Source organism: Rana temporaria, chromosome 8 (genome assembly GCF_905171775.1).
Source record: "Rana temporaria chromosome 8, aRanTem1.1, whole genome shotgun sequence".
NCBI classification, from domain to species: domain Eukaryota; kingdom Metazoa; phylum Chordata; class Amphibia; order Anura; family Ranidae; genus Rana; species Rana temporaria.
The window spans coordinates 88,500,059-88,523,245 of NC_053496.1; the positions used below are offsets into that span (position 1 = coordinate 88,500,059).

At 41.6% G+C, this 23,187-nt stretch overlaps 1 protein-coding gene and 1 long non-coding RNA gene across 7 annotated transcripts in view; one reads left to right on the forward strand and one right to left on the reverse strand.

Moving 5' to 3' along the window:
- Positions 1-23,187, forward strand: part of MYPN (myopalladin) — a 207,582-nt gene that overhangs the window by 21,605 nt on the left and 162,790 nt on the right. The window contains exons 2-3 of one of the 6 annotated variants that reach the window (XM_040362165.1): positions 5,099-5,112; positions 6,705-6,742. In XM_040362165.1, coding sequence (XP_040218099.1) covers positions 5,099-5,112; positions 6,705-6,742 — 52 coding nt within the window. Of the gene's footprint in view, positions 1-5,098; positions 5,205-6,704; positions 6,743-23,187 lie in introns of all 6 variants that reach the window. The other 5 variants (XM_040362167.1, XM_040362169.1, XM_040362166.1 and 2 more) reach the window with 5 other exon arrangements.
- LOC120947140 lies at positions 5,997-19,408 on the reverse strand. The gene is made up of 3 exons (XR_005750848.1): positions 19,360-19,408; positions 19,070-19,167; positions 5,997-6,236 (listed from the first exon to the last, which is right to left on the reverse strand). It is a non-coding gene; the product is annotated as an uncharacterized LOC120947140 (long non-coding RNA).

Here is a 23,187-nt window from a genome sequence, read left to right on the forward strand (position 1 = left end):
CCATTCCACCTCCCCTGCTTCTCTCCGGTTGTTCTTCCTCTTCTTTGGCTAACGCCAGGCAGTGGCCCTCACTGCCTGCCTTCTCAAGGAGCTGCCCGACAAGGGACTTCATGTCAGCAATGATAGAAGCTTTTACCTTCTTTCTCTGGCCACCGGAAAAGAGAGAAAGCCCCTTGCCAGCTGTCCTTATATAGCATATCGTGTTATTCCAGAATATTCCCAGGCTTTAAATTGCTTCCTGCTGGATGCCTTATTCTGTATACTTAAAGAGACAGCATCCCTTAAATGCCCATTACCACTAAATTCTACTAATGCTATATTTAAGATAACCTGGGATGGGGTGGCCACAATCTCAGAAAAGTGGGCCCACATTGTGTCCCCTTTTTTTATTATCCTGAAAAAGAAAACGAATGCAGCCACCATATCCATTTACTGTGAAGCTGCACTATATTACATATTTGTTTCTTAATGTTTTTTTTTTTTTTTTTTTTTTCATAATTGCTACAAAAAAGCCTGTAACAAAACATGTTTATACAATAAAGTTTATCTATTTACCTTATTTAGTTGAGATTTTCTAAGCAGAGATTGCTTGCTGTGCTCAAAGTACGGTATGCCTATGTCGTCACTGACATTCAGACTGTTGCCATGTGATCTGAGTATGAATCAGCGCTGCCTGGATTTATAATTACATTCAGCCATAGCTCAGAGTATTTCCTAGCAGTGCCTAAAGTTCACTGATAAATGCCCTCTATATTAGTGTCACATTTATAGAGTAAATGCCTCCTGAGTAAGTAATACCTATTTCTATGAGGTAAGTCCATGAATGACTTCAGAGTCCAGAAATATTTATGTGCAGCTATAATGTAACAAAATAAGAATGTGCAGCTGTCTGTATTTCACATGAGTCTTCTTCACCCAGTAACATACAGGAGGTAGATGAGGTACAGATGTAAATTGATATTCCTAGTGCTTTTTCTTAGTCAGGATTGAATGATGACAGGTGTGGTTTATTGACACCTGTAAAGTGACAGAATGTTGAAAAAATTTGATTATTCTGGAGGAGCTTTTTAAACTATATTTAAATCCCATTAAAGTATAAGTATATTTTCCCCATTATTTTCACATGGGGGTCCTGCCAGTAATATACTTCCTGTTGTAGGGTGGCAAAACTTAATCACTGTACTGTATTTATGGAGGATAAGCCTTGTCATCCTAGGCTGCTCTCCTTATTTGGGCTACAAACACCTCCCCCTCTCCTCATCTCACCTCCTTTACATAGGAAGGAGGTGTCCTTCAGTCAGTGTTGCCAACCAGCAGATTGGAATTTACTGACACAACACCCACAATTTACTGGCACAGTCAAGTCTTTACTGGCATTTTCATAAGTTACTAAATTACAGTTTTAAGTGCAAATGTCAGTGTTTACTCAAAAAAAAACAAAAAAAGTACAATATGCAATTAGCAATGTGATTTAGGGTAGATATTAAAGTGGATGTAATGTAAACCCACTCTCATCTTTTTTAAAGTAATACCATAGTGCTCATCTATAAGGATATACATGCCTCCTGCATGTATCCTTACCTTTCAAATATCTCCCCCTTCTTTATTTGGGGCCCCGTAAAATTGTGGATTAAGTGGGCGGGCCTGATGTATGGCGCTCGGTGGGCGGAGTCATGACATCTCCAGACTCTCCGCCCACCTCTACATTCGCGCCTGGCCAGAGTGAAAAGTGTGCACACAGGAGAAGAAGAGCGCGCTCATGGCCGCTGTCAATTCATGTGTCACTGTCCAGTGACAGTCGGGCATGATGGTGCAGACAGCTGTGAGCATGGATCCCCCTGAATGTCTTTTCCGCGGAAAGCCAGAGGAGGGAGAGAAGGAGAAACGACTGAGCTAAAGCCATGCAGGGAGATCGGTGCTCACGGCTGTCCCTCCGCTGCACCGATCACCTCTGTGTTCTCCTCCACCAACTCCCCCCACCTTCTTCTCTGTCCCCCCTTCTCTCCTCCTTATCCGCCCGCTGTGTCTTCCTACTATGCGATTCTGGTGTGGACCAAAAAAAGGGTCCTGTGTGTGTTTGGTCCAAATGAGATGCGATTTCAGCCATACAGTTTGTGAAGAGCTAATGCAATATCATGTGCAACAGTATTATACATTTAAGAAACAGTGGAGTTGATTTACTAAGGGCAAATAGACTGTGCACTTTTTTTCCCTCAGTTTAGTAAATGTGGTAAAGCTCTGCTGGTTTCCATCATTCAATCATGTGCAAAAAACAAATGCTGTTTTTATTTTATTTTTTCTTGCACCTCATTGGGTATTCTTTACAAAGTGAAGCTTCACCACACTCACTAAGCTCTAAGAAATATGAGTGCAACTGCACTTACAAACTACACAGTTTATTTGTCTTTAGTAAATAAACCCCAATGTATTTTAAGCTTTCTCAAACTAAAATTAACCTGTACTGTGTACCATAAAGCCCTGGATTTAGGTGGTGGGAGGCATAGTAAAACTAACAGTAATACTGACTACAGGGATGAAATTTGACCTCATGGTGCCTAAAATAGATATCAGTGTTGAGTTCAGACACCTTGTTGTGCCTGCAAGGACCTGTATGAGTCTTCAAATCAATCTCTTGGTCTCCTTGTAGTCCCATTGGTTTTAGGCCCAGGATTCAAATTATTCCCAAGTTAAAATCAAGCCCCACTCCCTTCTGTCACTAAACCTCATCCTGACAATCAACTGTGAAACCTGCAGACGTTTAAGCCCCTTGTGCAGCCTATGTCTAGTATCCAAGAAGCTCTACAAGGGCACAGAGCTTGATTTTAAACCTCCAATTCAGCACTGTTTTTTACACTAGAAGCTGTTTAGGCCAGGTCAGATCTATTTTATATACCATCTTCCTTATATAATTTAAAGCGGTTCTCCACCCTAAAGTGGAGTCCCGCTGATCGGAACCCTCCCCCCCTCCGGTGTCACATTTGACACCTTTCAGGGGGGAGGGGGGTGCAGATACCTGTCTAAAGACAGGTATTTGCACCCACTTCCGGCCCGGGCAAAAGACGGGCATTGCGTCACATCCCGTCGCCCCCCCGTTGTGTGCTGGGAACACTCGGCTCCCAGCACACAGCGGGAGCCAATCGGCGGGCGCGGCGCGACTCGCGCATGCGCCGTAGGGAACCGGGCAGTGAAGCCGCAGCGCTTCACTTCCTGGTTCCCTCACCGTGGATGGAGGGGGGAGCAGCAGGGTGACGAGCGATCGCTCGTGCTCTGCTGCGGACGGCGCTGGACTCCAGGACAGGTAAGTGTCCTTATATTAAAAGTCAGCAGCTGCAGTATTTGTAGCTGCTGGCTTTTAATATATTTTTGGGGTGGAACATCCGCTTTAAGTGACAAAGTTATCCTGACTGATGTGCTAAAAAACACAGAGCAAAAGAAGCTCAGGCCCAGTCCAGCCATTCTGGTAAATGAGTGTATTCTCAGTCTAGTGTGAACTCCTAGAGCTTCCCAGTGGCACAGTGGTGTAGTTGGTATCACTCTTGCCTAGCAGTAAAAAGGGTCGCTGGATCGAATCCCAACCACAACACTACCTGCCTGGAGTTTGCATATTCTCCCTGTGCCTGCGTGGGTTTCCTCTGGGTACTCTGGTTTCCTCCCACAATCCAAAGACATGCTTGTAGGTTATGATTGGAAAAATGGTGATACTGTGCTGTCTATTGGTATATAGTGTGAACGAATTACTATTAATGCTGCAACTTAAAATGTGTAAATTCTCAGCCAATAGAAGAGGTGATGGAGCCGTTGTCACCAAGACAGGAAGAAATGGACATCAATGACAACAACAAAACATATTTTGTTGCCTGCAGGAAACTATAGGAAGGGGCGGAGACAAGACAAGTCACCCTGCACAAGGAGAGAGAGCAGCAGGAAGTCTCATACTGAATTACTGCACAGATCTGGAAGAAATATGTTTTGTTTTTGTCATTGATGTCCATTTCTTCCTGTCTTGGTGACAACGGCTCCATCACCTCTTCTATTGGCTGAGAATTGACACATTGCCGAAGAAAGAAATTTCCTGTCGCACAGACACCCTGGCTGGGTTATTGGCCATCTACCAACAGAAGATCTCTAGTTGGGATCTTCATCTTCGGTAAGAGGCAGTCATTTAGAAGGTGGACAATTTATTTTCTATCAAAAAAACAAAAGAACAAAAGCTGGACAGCCGCACTCCAAAATTTTCTTTAAAAGAGATGTCTTTATTTTCAACTGTGCATACAGTCACTGCAAGCCCACAAAAATCAGTATGGCCAACGTTTCGCACTGGCGTCAGTGCTTAGTCAACAACCCCTGATCATCACGAGGCTCACCTGGAGCGGTGAGAATTCTGTCTGTGAATTTATTTTCTATCATGTCACTTTTTCTTTGGTGACATCAAACCAGAGCAGACCAATTTACCTAGAGGAAGACTTCACATCTTCAAGCATTTTGGCTAAACCGATGTTTTTCTGAAAATACCTGAACATTTATTTGCTCATTTTTTGGGGGATTCATCTGATCATTTTATAGATAGGGCTCCCATCTGTGTTGTGTCATTATAATTAATGTAATTTTTATTCATACACTTATGTCCAATTATTATATTGGCTCATTTGGATACAATTGCATCCTTTGCGCAGCTTGTTATTTATATATGCTGGTAGGTTAATTGGCTTCTGTCTAAATTGGCCCTAGTATATGAATGTAAGTTGGGGACAATAGATTGTAAGCTCCTTAAGGGTAGGGACTGATGTAAATGTACAATATGTATATGTAAGCGCTGTGTAAATTGATGGCACTATATAAGTACCTTAAATAATAATAATAATTAAAAGATATGTCTTCTTACAGTTAAATGAACACACATTACATTCTGTATGTATAACTTGAACTTTGTTCTCAAGTATATTCAATGTGCTTGCACTTCCCTAGACAAAAAAAAAGCTGTTATTAAAAAAAAACTCAGTTGTACAGTGTTTAGTAGAGTTCAGCAGAGAAAATTCCTCTGGATAACAGTCTATGCGCACTTTTTAATATATTACTATTGCTTGTGTTTTTTTTCCAGCAGATATAAACAAGGTAAACTGGAGTCTTGATTCATCACACCTTTAAGCTGGGTTATTTTCCTACAAGAGGATACATATATACATAATCAGTAGTCCAACTTCATGGTAAATGTTTTGTTTCACTAATGTCGTGCATGTAAGCATTATATTTATATATATATATATATATATATATATATATATATATATATATATATATACTCATAAACACTGACTATAATATATATTGTAGTACCTTGGTAGACATTTGTGTATTCAGATCTTATAGCAGGTAGTTAAAGTGTTACTAAACCCAAAACAGCAAAATCAGTCTGTATATGCAGCATAGCATGCTTGTTATACTCACAGATCCTCCCCTCCTGCACTGTCTATCTGGGGAAGGCCAGCTAACACAGGCAGAGTAACCGACCTGCAGATGCTCAGTTGTGTCTTTTATGCTCAAGAGAACAGACTTGTTCTCAGAGATAGCCAGGTCACATGATATTGACATCACACATGTGGGTGTGTATACAGGCTGCAGTGAAAATCTCCTCCTTCCTGAACTATCAGCACTGAAGAAACTGTGCAGTTTATCATGTAACTGTGGTATACAGATCATCCCAAAAGGTATATAGTGGCAGTATTTTAATGTAAAAAGAAGAAAGAAGATTTATAAGCTGTGGGGGTGGTGGATGAACTATTTTCATATTACTGGGTTTAGTAACACTTTAAGGTATTTATGTTAAAAATAAGAAGATTTAATTTCAGAATTGCTATATACCCATACAGAAATGCTCAGCCAATAATATTGAAAATTGTTGCTAACTAAAACAACTTACTTATGCAGATTGTGCCTTAATGGAAGAGACAGAAGAATGGCTTATGCCAGAATAATATATAGGGTGTATGATTTTGATCTGCTGCAACATAAGGTGGATGAAATCAGAGAACAAAATTTATTTTGGAGTCTCACAGTGTACTCACAGCGCTATTAAGCAATATCTAGGGGGCAATATTCCAGCTTGTTGAATAATAATTTCCTAATTATTACCTGAAATATAGTCCTGAAATGTATACTGTTAATAACAGTTTTGCTTTTCAAATCTTTTCTCAGCTTTTGCCTTCTATTGTCTGTACTAACATCACTTCTTGTACTGGCTAAAGCGAAATAAAAATAAAAACACAGTAATTTAAACCAAAAAGGGTAAAAAGAAAGACTAGGGTTAAACAAAGTAATAAGTCTGAGAACATATTTGAAGTGAAGGTGAATTTAAAGGGTCTGTCCACTCGGCCAACATTTTTTAGACACTGATGAGCTGAATCACCTATTGGCTCCAGACTAACTACATCTGCCACAGTCTATAAAGTCACACTTCTGCTGTAGCCAGAAGAACCTTATTTTCAGTAATGCAGCAAATACAAAGTCTAGCATGGTTAAAGAGGGTGCCTTTTTGTAATATCCACTACAGGTGAGTCAACCTGGAGGCCTGGATTCATCATTACAGAAAGATAAATTGATTTACTCTGTAGATATCCTCCCGCAGGAACATAGCTTTGGGACCTAACAATTCTGGTTCTGGGAGAGGTCAAGACATTATGCAAAATAATATCTGTTTTCTTATTTAGGGTCAGGAAAGTTCTCATCCAAAGGAAGCTAGAGATGAGTGAGTGTTTCTTTCTTCATTCATTTGCAAATAACACATCTAGAGACAGCATGATATTTCTCACTGTTCTAAAACCATTTAATATATTAATTATTAGATGAGCCAAAACACTTTTGGTCAGAATCGTTACACAGTGTCATTTTTGAAAAGATATACATTTAAAAAATATAGGATAGGTCTATTATAAAATAGACCCCATTATTTACAATATAATATTTCTGAGATTTTTAAGCTGAATTCCTCAGGGGTGGTAGCTGTGTCTGCGATTTTCTGAGTCTGTGTCATGTTCAGAGCATGTTTCATGTAGCACAATTGGAAAATGTGATATAAAAGAACTAATTTGCATGACCCACTAACAGACCACATTGTACGAACAATACAACAGTGCTGGTAGCATTAGAGATCACACTACACAGACCACCAAATGCACACACCGCACACTCTAGCATTGTTTACACATTAGAATCTCCCCAGTATTCAGTTTTTTAATTGGCTAAAAGTGGTTGTAAAGGTTAATAAAATAATAATAAACATGTCATACTTACCAGTTCTGTGCAATGGCTTTGTGTAAGGTTGCACCATATCTCCTCTTCTGAGGTTCTCCGCTGGCGCTGTCCATTCCTCCTCTTCTCTGTCTGCTCCCATAGCAATCTGCAGTGCTATGGGTGCAGATGAGCAGGTTTTATCCCAAGCCGGGCTGTGTGTATCTATAGACACACATAGCTTTGCTTGGCCCCTTCCCCCTCACAGGATTTGATTGACAGCAGCAGGAATTGGTGGCTTCCACTGCAGCCAAGTCTTCTGTGAGAAGAGGGATAGGGGAGAAGAGCCGACGGGCACAGCACTGAATCGAGATTGGGCTCAACATGCTTTTTTCTGCATTTTTCATACTTATGGAAAATGCACAACACGACGAGTTTGGGGTACCATTAATAAATAATGACACCACATGCGCATTGCACGTCTTAGTGCATTATTTACGCATTTGCAAAAACATGGGCAGAAACTAGGCAAAAATTTCTGCCTACGATTTCGCAACACCTACATGTGAATAGAGCCTTATTGTGTAGAAGATTTCTTGCAAATATTGATCATCTTAAAGCGGAGCTCCACCCAAAAGGGGAAGCTCCACTCCTTTTGTTACCACCTTCACCCCCCCCCCCCCCCCCCCCCCACTGCCACATTTGGCACTTTTTCCGGGGGAGCGGGTACCTGGCTTTGACAGGTACCCACTCCCACATCTGGGTAAGATCGGCGATCTACAACAATTCTGACCCCCTCCTCCTTCCCTCTACTGCTATCTGGAACACACTAAGGTCCCAGAAGACAGTGGAACCATTCATAAAGCGCAGCGTGACTCGTGCATGCACAGTATTTTTCCTTTCTTACAATGCCAGCGCCTGCACCTGAAGCCGATTGACGAATCGGCTTGGGGTGCCGCCATCCCGCGACAGGTAACTGTCCTTATATTTAAAGTCAGCAGCTACAGTATTTGTAGCTGCTGATTTTTCCCAGACTATAGCTCTGCTTTAAAGCTGCCCCACCTGGCCTAGATGCTATGTTTAACTTTTCTAGAAGAGGAGAGAGAGCCCCTCTTTCCTCATAGTAATCTAATTCATTGATTTAATGACTTAATCTGAAAAACTGGGGGAATTGTACCAATTCCAATATTTAGGAATGATAATTTTGTCAACAATGATTAGATATGGAGGAATTGGGATTTATTTACTAAAGGCAATAGGCTGTTCGAATTTCAAGGAATTATACCCTTAGCTTAATGTGGTGAAGATTTGCTGACTTCTATCATGCAATCATATGCAAGCAATATTACTGTTGTTGTTGTTTTTTTTACTTTGCAGCTCGTTGGAAATGATTTGCAAAGTGAGTTTTCATCACATTAACAAAGATAAATGAAAAATTCACTTGTAAAGTGAACAGCTCATTTGCCATTATTAAGCATATTCCAAAATACCTGACATCTCATACTCATTACTCACTTACCATGTCCTGCCACATTTCTCTGCATTGTTTACAGTATGTGTCTGGCTGTGTTAGCAGCTATTGCATTATTATCCCCAGGCCATAGTATATTTTGGTGACTTTACTGCTGAAAAGGATCCCTGAGTTTGGTGTAGTCCCTCTGGTGTCGCTAAGGGGGTGCTGCATGCATAGGTATAAGTCCCCTAATGAGTTGCACTTGTTTTTTCTCCTTTGTCCTTATATTTGTGTGGCTCCTGTGCAGTAGTACATGCTGCAGAGGTAACATGTCTGTCTTTACTTCTGCTGCAGTAGAAGGGGTTTTACTTGCATGGTGCATGCTTCTTTGGTCTACCTATCCTGCTTTCTCGTTTCAGGCAGTTTCCAACATTTTAATGGCCTCTTGTAAGCCATTAATATTTTTTTGGAGACGTTTACTGGGAAAGGTGTACCAGCAGCATATGTGTGTTTATACTTTAAGTGTATGTAAGCTTGGACAATTGGAGCATTCAGAAGCCTAGGGAAAATCAAGATCAACAGACCAGAAAAATCCAACCTAACCTTAAAAATATCTTTAAAGTTGGGATTTGCATATTCACATCCTGTTCCTGCCATAAATTGAAAGCTTGGTTAATCCTATGTTTGTAGGCACCTATAGTCAAGTGCATGGTTTAAACTTGAAGAAAAGCTTTTTTGACCACAAAGGGGAATCTTGATAAAAGTGGCTGCAATCTCATAGCTAAACCTGCTCTTCTAAATTTCTTACAGTACAGAAACACTAAAGGATCTTCATTATTGAAATAATATAATGCTAGTCACACAAAAAAATTGCTTTATTAATGCTTCTAACAATATATATGCCCTAATGACTCTAAAACAGGAGAATAGGTGAATGTAAATAGCACAAATGTGGGTATCACAAGCTTGCAATCTGCTGACCTAAGCCAACACATTGATCTTAAAGCTTGTGGTTGGTAAATTGCCTGTAAATCATTCTAAACAGCTTTATAACCGATGTGGGCAGGAGGTGTTGGCCAGTTAACCTTTTGAAAAATGATTCCTGACTATAAGGAAGGAACTTGAGAGCCTTCTGTGGTGGACAACCTCATTAGTGACGGGAATGGAAGGTTGCATTCTAATGCATTGTCTAACATAGCTTATGTACTGTAGACTAGAATAAGAAACCTTACATATCACTAGGTAATATCAATAGCAAAAATCATTGCCAAGATGGAAATCTGTTTCCAATATCTGTTTAAAATAAATTAAAGTATTTTTTCGCTAGTCGTAGAATTTTGGTCAAAAGTTTTAATTTTATGAAGTGTTGTTCAATTTTCTAAGTGTTTACTGGGTCATTTCGATGTTTGCTTTAAACTGCAGTAACAGGAAGCAGGATGGAATTATTTTCTCAAATTAATTTCTAACAGTAAATGTTTCATTTTCGTTTGGTAAAGTTCATGCAATCCAAAATCAAATGTTAAAAGCTAAGCAGTCGATAGCCCGGGCCTGTAAAAAAACAACCTCAGTCCAGTTTAAAGATCGCATGAATCTGCTATTAGTCGTTGGGGAGTTATCTCAATGACTCACAACCCTAATTCCGTAAAATATGGGAACCGTGGCTTAGTAACGCACTGCTTTCCTTAAACTCTTCTGGACTGGGTGACTTGTAATTTTATTTTTATTTTTTTATATATTTTTTTTATTTAATCCTGAAAAGAGCAGAACCAAGACACTACATTAACAATGTATAAACGATAATACATCTAGTATCATACTTGTATCATGTTCAACATATATAAACAATTTCCTGAAGTACATAAATCTCAGGTAGGTATCATCCTAGAATATATCAGATTTGGCTGTCTTCTTTTTTTGTGAAGTCGGTAAGGTGAGCTGCTAAAATAAGTATGTAGCTGTCCGCTCCTTTTTACTTTTTCGTGAGAACATGAGTGAAGATACAATAGAAATGTCAAGAAGAGGGAATAGGGGGGTGGGGTAAGTGGGATGGAGAGAGAAGTCTGGGATGGCAATTGCTTGTGCCATTGGAGACAGTTAAGCAATATGGCCTGTCAGAAAGATTATGACCAAAAAAATAGCTTTTCCTTCCTACATTTTTTACCATAGGCCACAAGTTTTGGAGTATTTTTAGTTTATGTCTTCCACTTTGTGAAGCCAATTTGCAATGGTCGTGACATTAACTTTTTCCAATGAAGGGGAATACAGGATTGAAGATTGAAGAAATAAAGGGGGTAGTGTTAAGTGGGAGGGGGTAGAGGAAAAGGAAAAGAAAAAATAAGTAGTACACAGAGAGAAAATAGGCGGTTATGTCCGTATAGCTTAGAGACTTAAATTGGCAAAATGTTGCAAAAAACGCACACTGACTACTGTCAGTGTAATATGCGTGTCAAGGACATGCAATATTGTCTGGCAGCTTACCTTCTCCTCCATGTGTCCATTAGAGGTCTGACTCTTTCTGGCTGCCTTTCATCACCTCTCCCCCTGTATGGCTCCACCCCAGGCCATCCCAGGAAGTCTATATTAACTAGTGCACTGCAGGTCTGCTTTGCTGTTCAACTTTGTTTGTTAGCTTGTGTTCCTGTCTACCGTGTGCTATGTTAACCTTTCTGTGTACCAATTTTGGCTCGTCTCTCACTACTCCTGTTTGCCTGTGATCCTGACCTTTGGCCTGTCCCTTGGTTACCCTTGTCTGCCTGTTGCCCCGACCTCGGCTTACCCATCACTATCCCTTGTGTCCTCAGTAGCTGCTTCCCCTCTCTCCCTACGGAGCGTAAACTGGGGGGACTCCAGGGTACAGAGCCAGAAAACCAATAGAGGGCAGTGATGCTTTGTCTAAAACTCCACAGCACCAATCCAGTTTCGTTTTACAAACAGTAATCACACCTCATTGATTAGTCACCACAGTGAGAAATCTCCCAGTACTGTGGTGATCAGGAAACAGACAACCAGGAAGTGTCCAGAACAGAGAGAAATTACAGCAACATCAAAGCAAAAATGAACAATGAGGACATGAAACCAGGGCTGCAGTAAGGTAAAGGAAGCTATTTAGCTAAAAAAAAAAATTCCTTTAGTGACTCTTTAAGGCACTTGGTCCTTCAATATCTGTTGCATAAAACAAAAAACAAAATAAACCTAAAGACATAAAACAAGCTTTTTCGTATGCTTTAAAACAAGTGCAATAAACATACAGGCCCGGATTCACAAAGCACTTACGCCAACGTATCTCCAGATACGCCACGTAAGTGTAAGTATGCGCCGTCGTATCTATGCGCCGTGCCCATAAACTGAGATATGCCTGAAAATAGGCTTCATCCGACCGACGTAACTTTCCTACGCCGTCGTATCGTGGGCGCATATTTACGCTGGGCGCATTTGCTGCTCCCATTGATTTTCTATGCACATATGCAAATGAGGGAGATACGCCGATTCACAAACGTAGTTGCGCCCGGCGCATAATATATGCGGTTTGCGTAAGTCATACGTCCGACGTAAAGTTATTCCCCATATAGGAGGCGCAACTCATGCAAAGGTATGGACCAGGGAACACAAGCCGTCGTATCTTTTGTCGTTTACATTGTACGTGAATATGACTAGGCGTAGGTTACATTCACGTCGTAGGCAGTGATTCGACGTATCTTAGACAGTTGTTTCGACGTGATTCTGAGCATGCGCACTGGGATGCGGCCACGGGACGGCGCATGCACCGTTCATTTTAAGTACTTCTATGGCGCTTGGCCCATCATTTGCATGGGGTCACGCCTCATTAGCATGGCTCACGCCCACTTCCACCTACGCTGGCTTACGCTGAGGAAACCCAGCGTATCTTTAACAGCGAGTGGGAGCAAGTGCTTTGTGAATCCAGTGCTTGCCTCTATGCGCTGCGCCGATGTATGTGAATCCGGGCCATAGATCTCAAGATTATACCCATATAATATAGTGAGCTTGAAAACATTAAGGCCCTTCGACCTTTGTGGCCTATGATTCACTGTGCGTGAGGTAATCGAGTGTTATATTAAGGGAGAACCAAACTTAACCGTATTCTGCGGGTAATAAGATGCTGAAATGTATACACATAGCATATTGAAGAGGTGACCAGTTGCACGCTCACCATCTAGACGGCAAACATTGAGGTACTAAGCCCTGTATAAAAGTTATGGAGTCTGGAGTGGATCCATCAGCAAATCAGGCATTAGTATGGTCCAATGTTAGTAGTTATGCAATAGGTGACTCTAGAGCCTCTTTGGTATGTATATCAGGCAATTGGTCAGAGTTATAGTAAAACAACAGAAGGTTATGTTGGGCTGTAAACTGTATTCCAACAAATGCAATAGCAGCTCAGGGGTAGTTGTTATCCCATTCAGGACTCACGTAATCCTTCCGGAGAAGCTGCTCAGGAGCGGCGTCTGATACTTTACGGCCTAGGAAGGGAGTTCCAGCCAGATGATGTTGCCCCTGAACGACCAGTCGGTTGTGGGAGAAGTTGCAGCCAATTCGGAACTGGTATGGGGTTGGTTTACAGGAAGGCAAAGAGAGCTGGGAGGTCCGATTGTGAGCAGAGTGTGAAGGAATTTGAGCCCTTGCGAAATGTGTTTGAAAGGGGAAGTCCCATCTGTAAGTAAAATCTAGTCGACGAGCAAGTTCCAGTATAGGGTGAAGCATAGCCCATCGTTGCAGTGTTGTTCGTGAAAGGTCTGTCGATTTTTTTTTATTTTTTTTTGTCAGATCCTTTAAAGTCTATGGATGCAGCTTCCCATGCCTTCCGCAGAAGGACCTCTTTATGGGTATAATGATGGAGACGGCAAATTACATCACGTGGTCTATTAGGATCCGTAGAGCGAGATCCGAGAGTCCTATGAATACGATCAAACTCTAGGTTTGTTGTAGGAGATTCCCCCAAAATCCCGTGGAAAATTGCAAGTGCCATATCTGGTAGGTTTTCAGCGCCAGTGTCTTCAGGAAGCCCTCGAAAGCCGCAGGTTGTTACGACAGTTTCAACCATCCAGGTCTTGTAAGTGTAACTGTAGAGCAACCACAAGTCTATGTGTGAGTCCTGCAGTGATTCCAGTGCCGTAACCCTCCGTTCCAGGTTAGTGAGGGAAAATATGTTGCAGACACTTTATAAATTTGGCCTAGGTCCACGAATACTTAGGTGGATAGAGGCTTTATATTCCAACCCTACAGCCCAAATTCAGGTGCATAGAAATCTGTCAGAGACACTTAGGCTCTATAACGGGACGCGTCAGGGATAACTAATCTCTCCCCTGCTTTTTGTGTTCTCTCTAGAACCTTCCCTAGACTCCATAAGCGCAAATCATGAAATTGAAGGTATAGAGGTCTCTGGGCAAGAGCATAAGATATCTGCATTTGCAGACGATATTATGTTATATATAACGAACCCCAGGCAATCACTTTCAAAGATCCTGGAAGAATTGGGTGAATACAGGGTGGTTTAGAATCTTTAGATTAATATGGAGAAAACGGAGATACTAAATGTTTGTGTCCCCCTAAAGGAGAGAAAAGAAATTAGAGCTCTTTTCCCCTTTGTGTGGAAGGAAAAAGGCCTAAAGTATCTAGGAGTATTTATATCAGTAATAACAGCAGATTTATACCATCTACCTCTTTTGAATAAAATTAAACAAGACATGAAAGGATATCCTGCACATGAATTGTCATGGTTGGGCAGGAGAAGTGTAATTAAAATGATGATCCTCCCGAAAGCCCTATATATCTTTCAAAGCTTTTCGATTAATATCCCAGGGGCTTATTTTAAAACTATGAGATCCCTACTGCAGAAATGTGTATGAAATAGAAGAGGAAGCCGCATTTCCCAGATCTTCAGAAATACCATGTAGCAGCAGTACTGAGGAGAATTATAGACTGGGTCCATAACGTTCCACATAAGAAATGGGTATCACTCAAGACAATATGAGTAAAGTTGCCCTAGGCCAAATCATCTGGATTCCAAGAGAATATACTGTAGAGGTCTCCCTAGAGAAATGGCCCCAATTACAATAGAAACATTAAGAGCATGGGATATTGTACTTAAGGGTACAACAGGGCAATATAACAGTCCCCTGATGCCCCTAATGGGAAATAATTATTTTCCCCCAGGGAAAGACAACAAACTGTACCTAAACTGAAATAATTCGGACCAATTGAGATTAAAAGATGTCTTAAAAGCAAACGCCCTCTGTTTATTAGTGGAGCTGCGAGGAAAATACGGTATAACACCTTGGGATGGGTGGAGATATAGACAGCTCCAACACTTCATAGAATCCCTTCCAAAACCCCCTTGCTCGGCTAGTAAGCTAAATCCATGGGAAAGATTAGTTGATCAAGGGGGGGACAAACAGACAGAGGATCTCTAGAATATATAGGACGTTGATAACCTCTATGGATGATGGGTTGATGTGCCCCTTGGAGAGGTGGGGAACAGAACTGAACCAATTAGTTCCGGAGATGTTGAAGGGAAAGGTTATGGACTATATCCACTCCACCTCTATGGACACGAGGATAAAATAATTTAATTATAAATTACTGACTAAGTGGTACTACGTTCCATCTCAAATGCATAAAATTAACCATGAGATCACCTTTATGTTGGAGGGAATGTGGGAAGGAAGGAACCCATGCCCATATATGGTGGCAGTGTAGTTTGATCCAGCAAAATTGGGTGGAACTATTGGACATAATCAAAAAGATAGATGGGACGAAAATAGAATTAGATCCCTGTAAATGTTTGTTCCATGTGATTGGGGGCTCTAGGAAGTATAGAGCAGCACTTACTCCATTTTTGCTGAATGCAGCGAAAGCACTAATCCCGAAACACTGGAAAACAAAGGAAACACCCACGATAAAGGATTGGTTTAGAAAAATAGATAGAACGAGTATAATGGCAGAACTAATAGGTTGCCAAAGGGATATAGAAAAAAGATTTCAGGGTACCTGGAAGAAATGGCTAGAATTTAAACAGTCCCCGATTTATCTGAGAATTTATGGGGGATGGAGGGAGTACTTGGGGGCTTGCCCCCAGAAGTTCTCCACCCATACCCCCCCCCTTCCCGTGAAGGAGGAGGGAATGCGATTCCTCCTACCCTCCCCTCCCATTTTTTTTTTTATTTTCATTTCATATATTAAATGTATTTTTATTCACAATTTGAGGAGGATAGTAATGAGGCTGAAGAGATGAGAATCTCACATCCCCTTGAAAGTAAAGATAAATAGACACAAGTAAGTGGCGGTATGGTGTTGTTTACACTGGGGTAATGTAGTTCACATAAAGATATAGAATTGGTCCCCCTTTTTTTTCTTTCTCTCACAATTTGAAGGAGGATAGTAATGGGGATAGAGAGATGAGTATCTCCTCCCCTCGAAAGTAAAGATAAATAGGCACAGGTAAGAGGGGGTACAGATTTGTCTATAGTGGGATAATGTTGTCCTATTATTTATTTTATATATATATATATTTTATTTTTTTTTCTTTCTCCTCCGGGAAGGAATAGGGGAACGGGCTTGCTCCCATGCTTTTCTTATTCCCTTTTTTTCCTCTTTCCCTATGGTTATTTAGATGACCCAAGAGAATTAAGAATATATGCTGCGGTATAGGTCCATAATTATTTTTGTACTTAACTGCATGTTAGAGGATAGATCCACTTGTGTATTTATGTGTATTTTGAGAATTATTTGGAGTTTTATTATTTGCAAATTGTTTTGAAAAATATGTAAGTTTTTTAAAATAAAAATAATTTAAATCATAAACTGTAATCTAACAAATGCAATAGCAGCTCAGGCGTAGTTGTCATCCCGCTCAGGACTCACGTAATCCCTCTGGAGAAGCTGCTCGGGAGCGGTATCTTCAGGAAGCCCTCGAAGCTGCAGGTTACTACGGCAGTTTCGACCATCCAGGTCTTGTAAGTGTAACTATAGAGCCACCATGAAGTCTATGTGTGAGTCCCACAGTGATTCCAGTGCCATTACCCTCCGTTCCAGGTTAGTGAGGGTCGTTTCTCCTGAGGGTAGAAGGTCTGATAGGGACTCAGTTTTGTTCGCTTGTATTTATTGTCAGTGGGCAACTTCCAGCTTGTTTATAAGGGCCTCGATATCTGCTTTGTTTGGAAGTACCTGTAACAGTGCCTGGAGTTCAGCATCTGCCCTCAATGTCATGGGAGGATTGTATATCCATCCAGGAATCCGCGGGTGTCTCTGAGAAAGCCTCGGAGACCGATGAGGGAGTAGGTGAGGTCGGAGGGTCCTGCAAGTTGTTGGGAGCTGCGTGGGTCTGTCATTTTGGGATTGGGGGAGGCTGTCTGGGAGCTCAGGAAAAAGCGTTGTATTTCTCCTCCAGACTTGGCTGTGTGGGATTCTCTTATTTGCAGAGAGCATGCCGCTATGGAAGTAGGTTAGGGTAGGTAGGAGAAGGTGTTGACTTACTAAAGGCTAATAGACTGTGCACTTTGCAAAGTACAGTTGCATCAGAGCTTAGTAATCGTGTAAAGCTTCACTTTGCAAAGAATACTGAAGCATGTGTAAGGGAACATTTAAAAAAAATGCATTTATGCCTGTACATGATTGGATGATGGAAGTCAGCAGAGCTTCTGCTCATTTTCTAAGCTCTGGAGCAACTGCTCTTGCAGAGTACAACTGCACTTTGCAAAGTGCACAGTCTATTTGCCTTTAATAAATCAACACCTTGGTCTTTGCACACCCCTAATCTTTCATTTGGAATGGAGAATAAAATTAATGTATGATGTCACTAGTTTTCGTCAAACTTGGACTACACTTTTGATGCTTTGCTGCACAATTGGCATCTGTCAACTGCCTAGTTTGTTTGCATTACCTGCTGATTTCTTTGAAGTTTTAAGTGCAAAAAATTCTAATAATGAAGTTTGTCCTGTATCATTTGTGTGGCTGTGCTGTAAAAATAATTCTGCATAACAATAAAAAGGATCATTTTTTTCTTGACATCTTTCTTTACTGCTGCATGCAGATCATCCCAGCGCCTCAATAATGTGAACATTTCTTCATCCTCCCATAATTGGATCATGTGACAGTTATCTAATGCTTATGAAAAAAACATTTGCCATCAGCAAACCTGTATCCTTTTCTAAGGGCTCTTTCACACGGAGCGGACCGTTTCTGGGTCCGCTCCGTGTGTCTCCATCGGCTCAGCGGGGATCCCCGCTGAGCTGTCGGCGGATAGGGCGGTCCCCGCACACAGTGCAGGGACCGCCCTGTCTCAGCTCCGCTCTGCCCTATGGGGAACCGGATGCAGACGGACCGTCTGTCCGTCTGCATCCGTTCCGTTCCGCCGGACGGAAGAAAAATAGGGTTTTCTTCCGTCCGAAAACCGGATCCCGACGGACGCGGACGCTAGCGGATGCTCCATCCGCTAACGGACGCAATCCCATAGGGATGTATTACAAGTCCGTTAACGGACTTGTAATAACGGACAGGCGGAGCGGACGTCTGAAAGGGGCCTAAGTCATTTTTATTAATTGTAGTTCTTATATGTGCCTCGATGAACAGACCCTACATGATCCCAGGGGTGTGCTGGCAATTTTTATGTTTTTCTCTCATGTGGTTGCATGGCTTTATCCATATGGTTGTTACAGTACCCATTGTTAAAAGGTTTAAGTACTGTATGGTGTACAGTACTGATTTGTTTTCTTTGAATCCCTTGTCGAAGGTTATCTTTAGAATACTCGCTAAATGAACATTTGTGTTGTATTTTTTTGTGGTAGCCTTAGACTTACAAATTTGAAGGTATACATCTTTTTTTTTTTTCTTGCAATCATCATGGAATGTTTATATACGAGATCTGGGTAACACATCTGTGTTGTAGCAATAGGTGGTGGCCACACCATGCATGTTTTAGTGCATTGCAATGCTATTCATTTTTAATATCACCCCCAATGACAACACACGGTAATGCACTACATTGTGTTGCCACGTGTTCCCAAAAAAGGCCAGGTATGATTTCCTGGGTGCTGGGGTGTGTTGACAACAGATGTTAACATGCAACCTAAAGCATATAAGTGTGTGTAGTTCATGCACCACACAGGAGTGAAGCTGGCAAAACACAAAAGTCCCATAGCTGATTAACTGATGGATATTAATAATTCGTCTTTAGCATGTAACACCATGCAATCTTCCTCAGTAAGCTGGGCATTAGGTGGTCCAGGAGCTGAGACTATATTTAGATTATTGGTACATACTGATAGCATGACACAAACACAGGACTGTTTATACAGATGACACATTGGTTTCAGCAGAATGATTTTGAAAAGAGAATTCTTTATGGTTTATATTGGATTTACATTATGTAATACATACGTTACATTGGATTTAGCTTATGCAGTTCCTTGTTTAATCTTGAATGGTAGATGGACTTGTAAATAGTAGACGTTTGTTATCTTTTAAAGGGGAGCTTTCTGTAAGTTCACAGGTTTATAAGAATAAATATTTGATATATCATAAAATACATTATCAGTATAATATTTAAAAAAAGACTTCTAATTTATAAGTGGAAGCAATATATATAAAGCAAAACTATAATAATGAATATTTACCATTTAGGCACTAAACAAATTGGATGTTTCCCAAAGCAAAGTAAATACTTTTACCTCTCCGGCAGCCCCTGTCTCACTGTGCTCCAGCACTGAAGCATCCTTCAGATGCTTCAGTATTTTTCAGCTCCAGGAGCTAAAGTACTAAGAAGTGACATAAGAGTTGGTGGGTGGAGCCACAGGTACTCTTATCTCTCAGCCCATGTCTCACTCCAGCACTGAAGCATCTGCCAGACTCTTCATCCCACTGAAGGATGAATGCACTAGCTTAGAAATAACGTTTTTTAGAGCATGCAAGTTCATTTTATAAAGGAGATCTAAAGTCACAGCATACACTTTTTTTTTTTTTTTACATCATCAATGTAATAATAATACAAATAATAGTTGTTTTTGACAATCCAATATAAGCTTTTTTGAAAATTCTCCTTTCATGCTCTGTCCACTGCATATCTGCTGGCTAATTTGCTCAACAACTTCAAGTATTCCCTATATGCTTTTGGGTGTATACAGTGGGTATAGAAAGTCTACACTTTATAATGTCAGGTTTCTGGGATGTAAAAAAATGACATAAAGATAAATAATTTCAGAACTTTTTCCACTTTTAATGTGACCTATACTGTACAACTCAATTGAAAAACAAACTGATTAGTGAACCCCACAGCCTTAGACAGCTTTATGATTCAGCAAATCAATCATTACAAATAGAAAAACCCGACCCACGACTATATTACTTCCAATTTGGGATTTCCTAATGAACAAGACCAAACCCAATACTAAAGGTATATCACTATGCTACAACTATTGCAACTTCCATACTACACATACTAAATTACCATCCATGGCCAAATGGGAAATAGAACTGCAAAAGTCCTTTACACTGCCACAGTGGTTGACGGCAATTAAGCACAATAGCACATCATCAGCGTGTGTAGACCATTGGGACAACTCTCATAAGATTTTCCATAGGTGGTACATTACCCACATGCATCTACACACCATGAATCCCATACTATCTCCATTATGCTGGAGGGAATGCCATCAAAATAGCAACCTTTTGCACATCATGTTGCACCGTAAGGTCCTACACAGCTTTTGGAAAGATGTATTCTCTCTTCTATCAAAGACTACCAAATCCCCTTGTACCCCCTTAGCGTTGCTAAGCCTGGGGATAGACTCCTTCCCTTACAGGTACAGACAAGTTGTAGTACACATACTTTATGCTGCATGCATATCCATAGCAAAAAAATGGAAATCTACTACCCCCAAACATAAAAGAAGTTATAGAAAGTGTAAACTCACAAAGTCTCATGGAAAGAATGTTAGCATTCAAAGAAGGAAGGGGGTGTATACATACCACAATTTTTGGGATATTTGGCTGTCACTCCAAAACAGCCTCTAGAGTTGATCATTGTGATACTTAGGATACTGACATTGGAAATTCGATCGCATCTATAGGTGCTATAGCAAAAACAGTGCAGTGGGATGGGAAATAACAGTGACAACATGTTATATTGTTTGTATGACTCAGTTTCTACTTTGTTGTTTATACAACTTGAACTCCAACTACGACATTCTGATTAATGTTAGCATTAATATCAGTAACACTTGGTCCTGGTACCACTATATAGATAAGTCAATGTGGCCTGCTCCTAGCGACCATTCGATGGGTCGCAATTACAGTTCCTGGGAATGCACGTGACTAGCCTGCTCACAGTATGCTCCCAATAGGGGTGACAGGCTTTTCCTATTAATAATTCCCCACCAACGTGTTATGTCAGGAACCACGGTACAGATTACAGAACTGACTGATACTGTAATGAACCAAGTGTACTCGGTTATGCTTACCTTGCTGATTATAAAATGTACTGACATGAATGTACAACTGCTATATTTTTATTTATATACTTTGATACTTAATACAAATCTTAAAGTAAAAAACAAAAACCAATAATACATTATATAAAACGCAATGCAGAATACCAGCAGTTACAGAGGACTACAAATGACAGCAATAATATATGATATAAAATGCAATGCAGAATACCAGCAGTTACAGAGGACTACAAATCCCAGCAATAATACATTATACAGACTGTATAATGTATTATTGCAGGGATTTGGTGTTTTTTTTAAACAGGAAACTTTAAAACAGGTCCCCCTTACCTGTTTCTGAACCCTTGTTAGTCGCGGCGGCGGCTCTGTGGGCATGTGTCCGGCCTGTGTGGTGAGCGCAGCGTGGACTCGTCCTTCAGATGCCGCCCACAGCGGCAGCCCACCCAGGACAAACCACCCCCCCTCCATTAGTACAGACCCCCCCTCAGGACAAACCTCCCCCCTCCATTAGTACAGACTCCACCCCATCCATTAGTACAGACTCCCCCCAACCATTAGTACAGACTCCTCCCCCATCCATTAGTACAGACCCCCCCTCCATTAGTACAGACTCTCCTCCCCTCCATTAGTACAGACCCCCCCTCCATTAGTACAGACTCTCCTCCCCTCCATTAGTACAAACTCCCCCATTAGTACAGACTCTCCCCCCTCCATTAGTACAAACTCCCCCCTCCATTAGTACAGACTCCCCCCCCCCCCTTCATTAGTACAGACCCCCCCCCCCCTCCATTAGTACAGACCCCCCCTCCATTAGTACAGACTCTCCCCCCTCCCTTAGTACAGACTCCCCCCCCTCCCTTAGTACAGACTCCCCCCCCTCCATTAGTACAGACTCTCCCTCCCTCCATTATTACAGACTCTCCCCCCTCCCTCCATTAGTACATACTCTCCCCTCCCTCCATTAGTACAGACTCCCCCCCTCCATTAGTACAGACTACCCCCCCTCCATTAGTACAGACTCCCCCCCCCCCTTCATTAGTACATACATCAGTTCAGACATCCCCTCCAGAAGTACAGACCCGCCCCCCTCGCCCTTCATTAGTTCATACACAGTCCAGACATCCCCTCCAGAAGTACAGACCCCTCCCTCGTCCTTTATTAGTTCATACACAGTTCAGACATCCTCTCCACAAGTAAAGACGCCACCCCCCTCGCCCTCCATTAGTACAGTACAGACAAACCCCACCCGGGCGGCAGCGGGTGGAGAAGAAGATAGTGAGGCGGACGGTGACTGGCGGAGAGAGCGGCTGCAGTGTCCAGAGAGACGCCGACAAGGAGAGGAGGAGGAGGAAGGGGAGCAGTGAGCACTCTGGCGCTCGAGCGCCCCCACCTCTGTGGCGCATGGGTGAACTGCACCCCGCGCAGCCGTCTCGGATCAGTCCTGCGGTTTTCCGCCCTGTTCCCCTGGCGGTGCTGGTGCCGTAAGGCAAGTGCCATTGTTGCCTTGCGCTAGCGCCGGCCCTGTGTACTCTGGTACTTAGTGGCAAAGCACATCACAAATCTAAAGCAGTCACACAGCCTCTGCTGTGACCCAAGCTCTGAAATCTCTCTTTGTGAGTGAGAATCTAAATAGGGAATTACTGACTTGCAGTACTACGAGTACTATCCAGCTTTAAGAGCCAATTCACAGCCGGTTGATGTTGCAGCCAAATGAGTAAGGATGGTCAGGCTGCACCAATAGGTGTTGCCTCACAATTGTAACCATTGTGCACCATTTTTTAAACATTGCCACCCTTTTTACTGAGGTAATGGTTAAGCCTGAGAGAACTTAGTGCTGACATTAACCTCTAGAAAGATTATTGTGCGTAAGTGAATCTTATTTTAAATTCAATATAAGGAAAATAAAGGATAACATGGCCTTTTTGCAGCTGTTTTTGGTCCTCTCTTATTCAAGCACTACAACTTTAATTCTAGCACTTTACAAAACCCTGGTTCAGCCATACTGTTTAATCAAAGGTCTCTGAGGAAGACATGTAGCCACAAAGCTGTTCA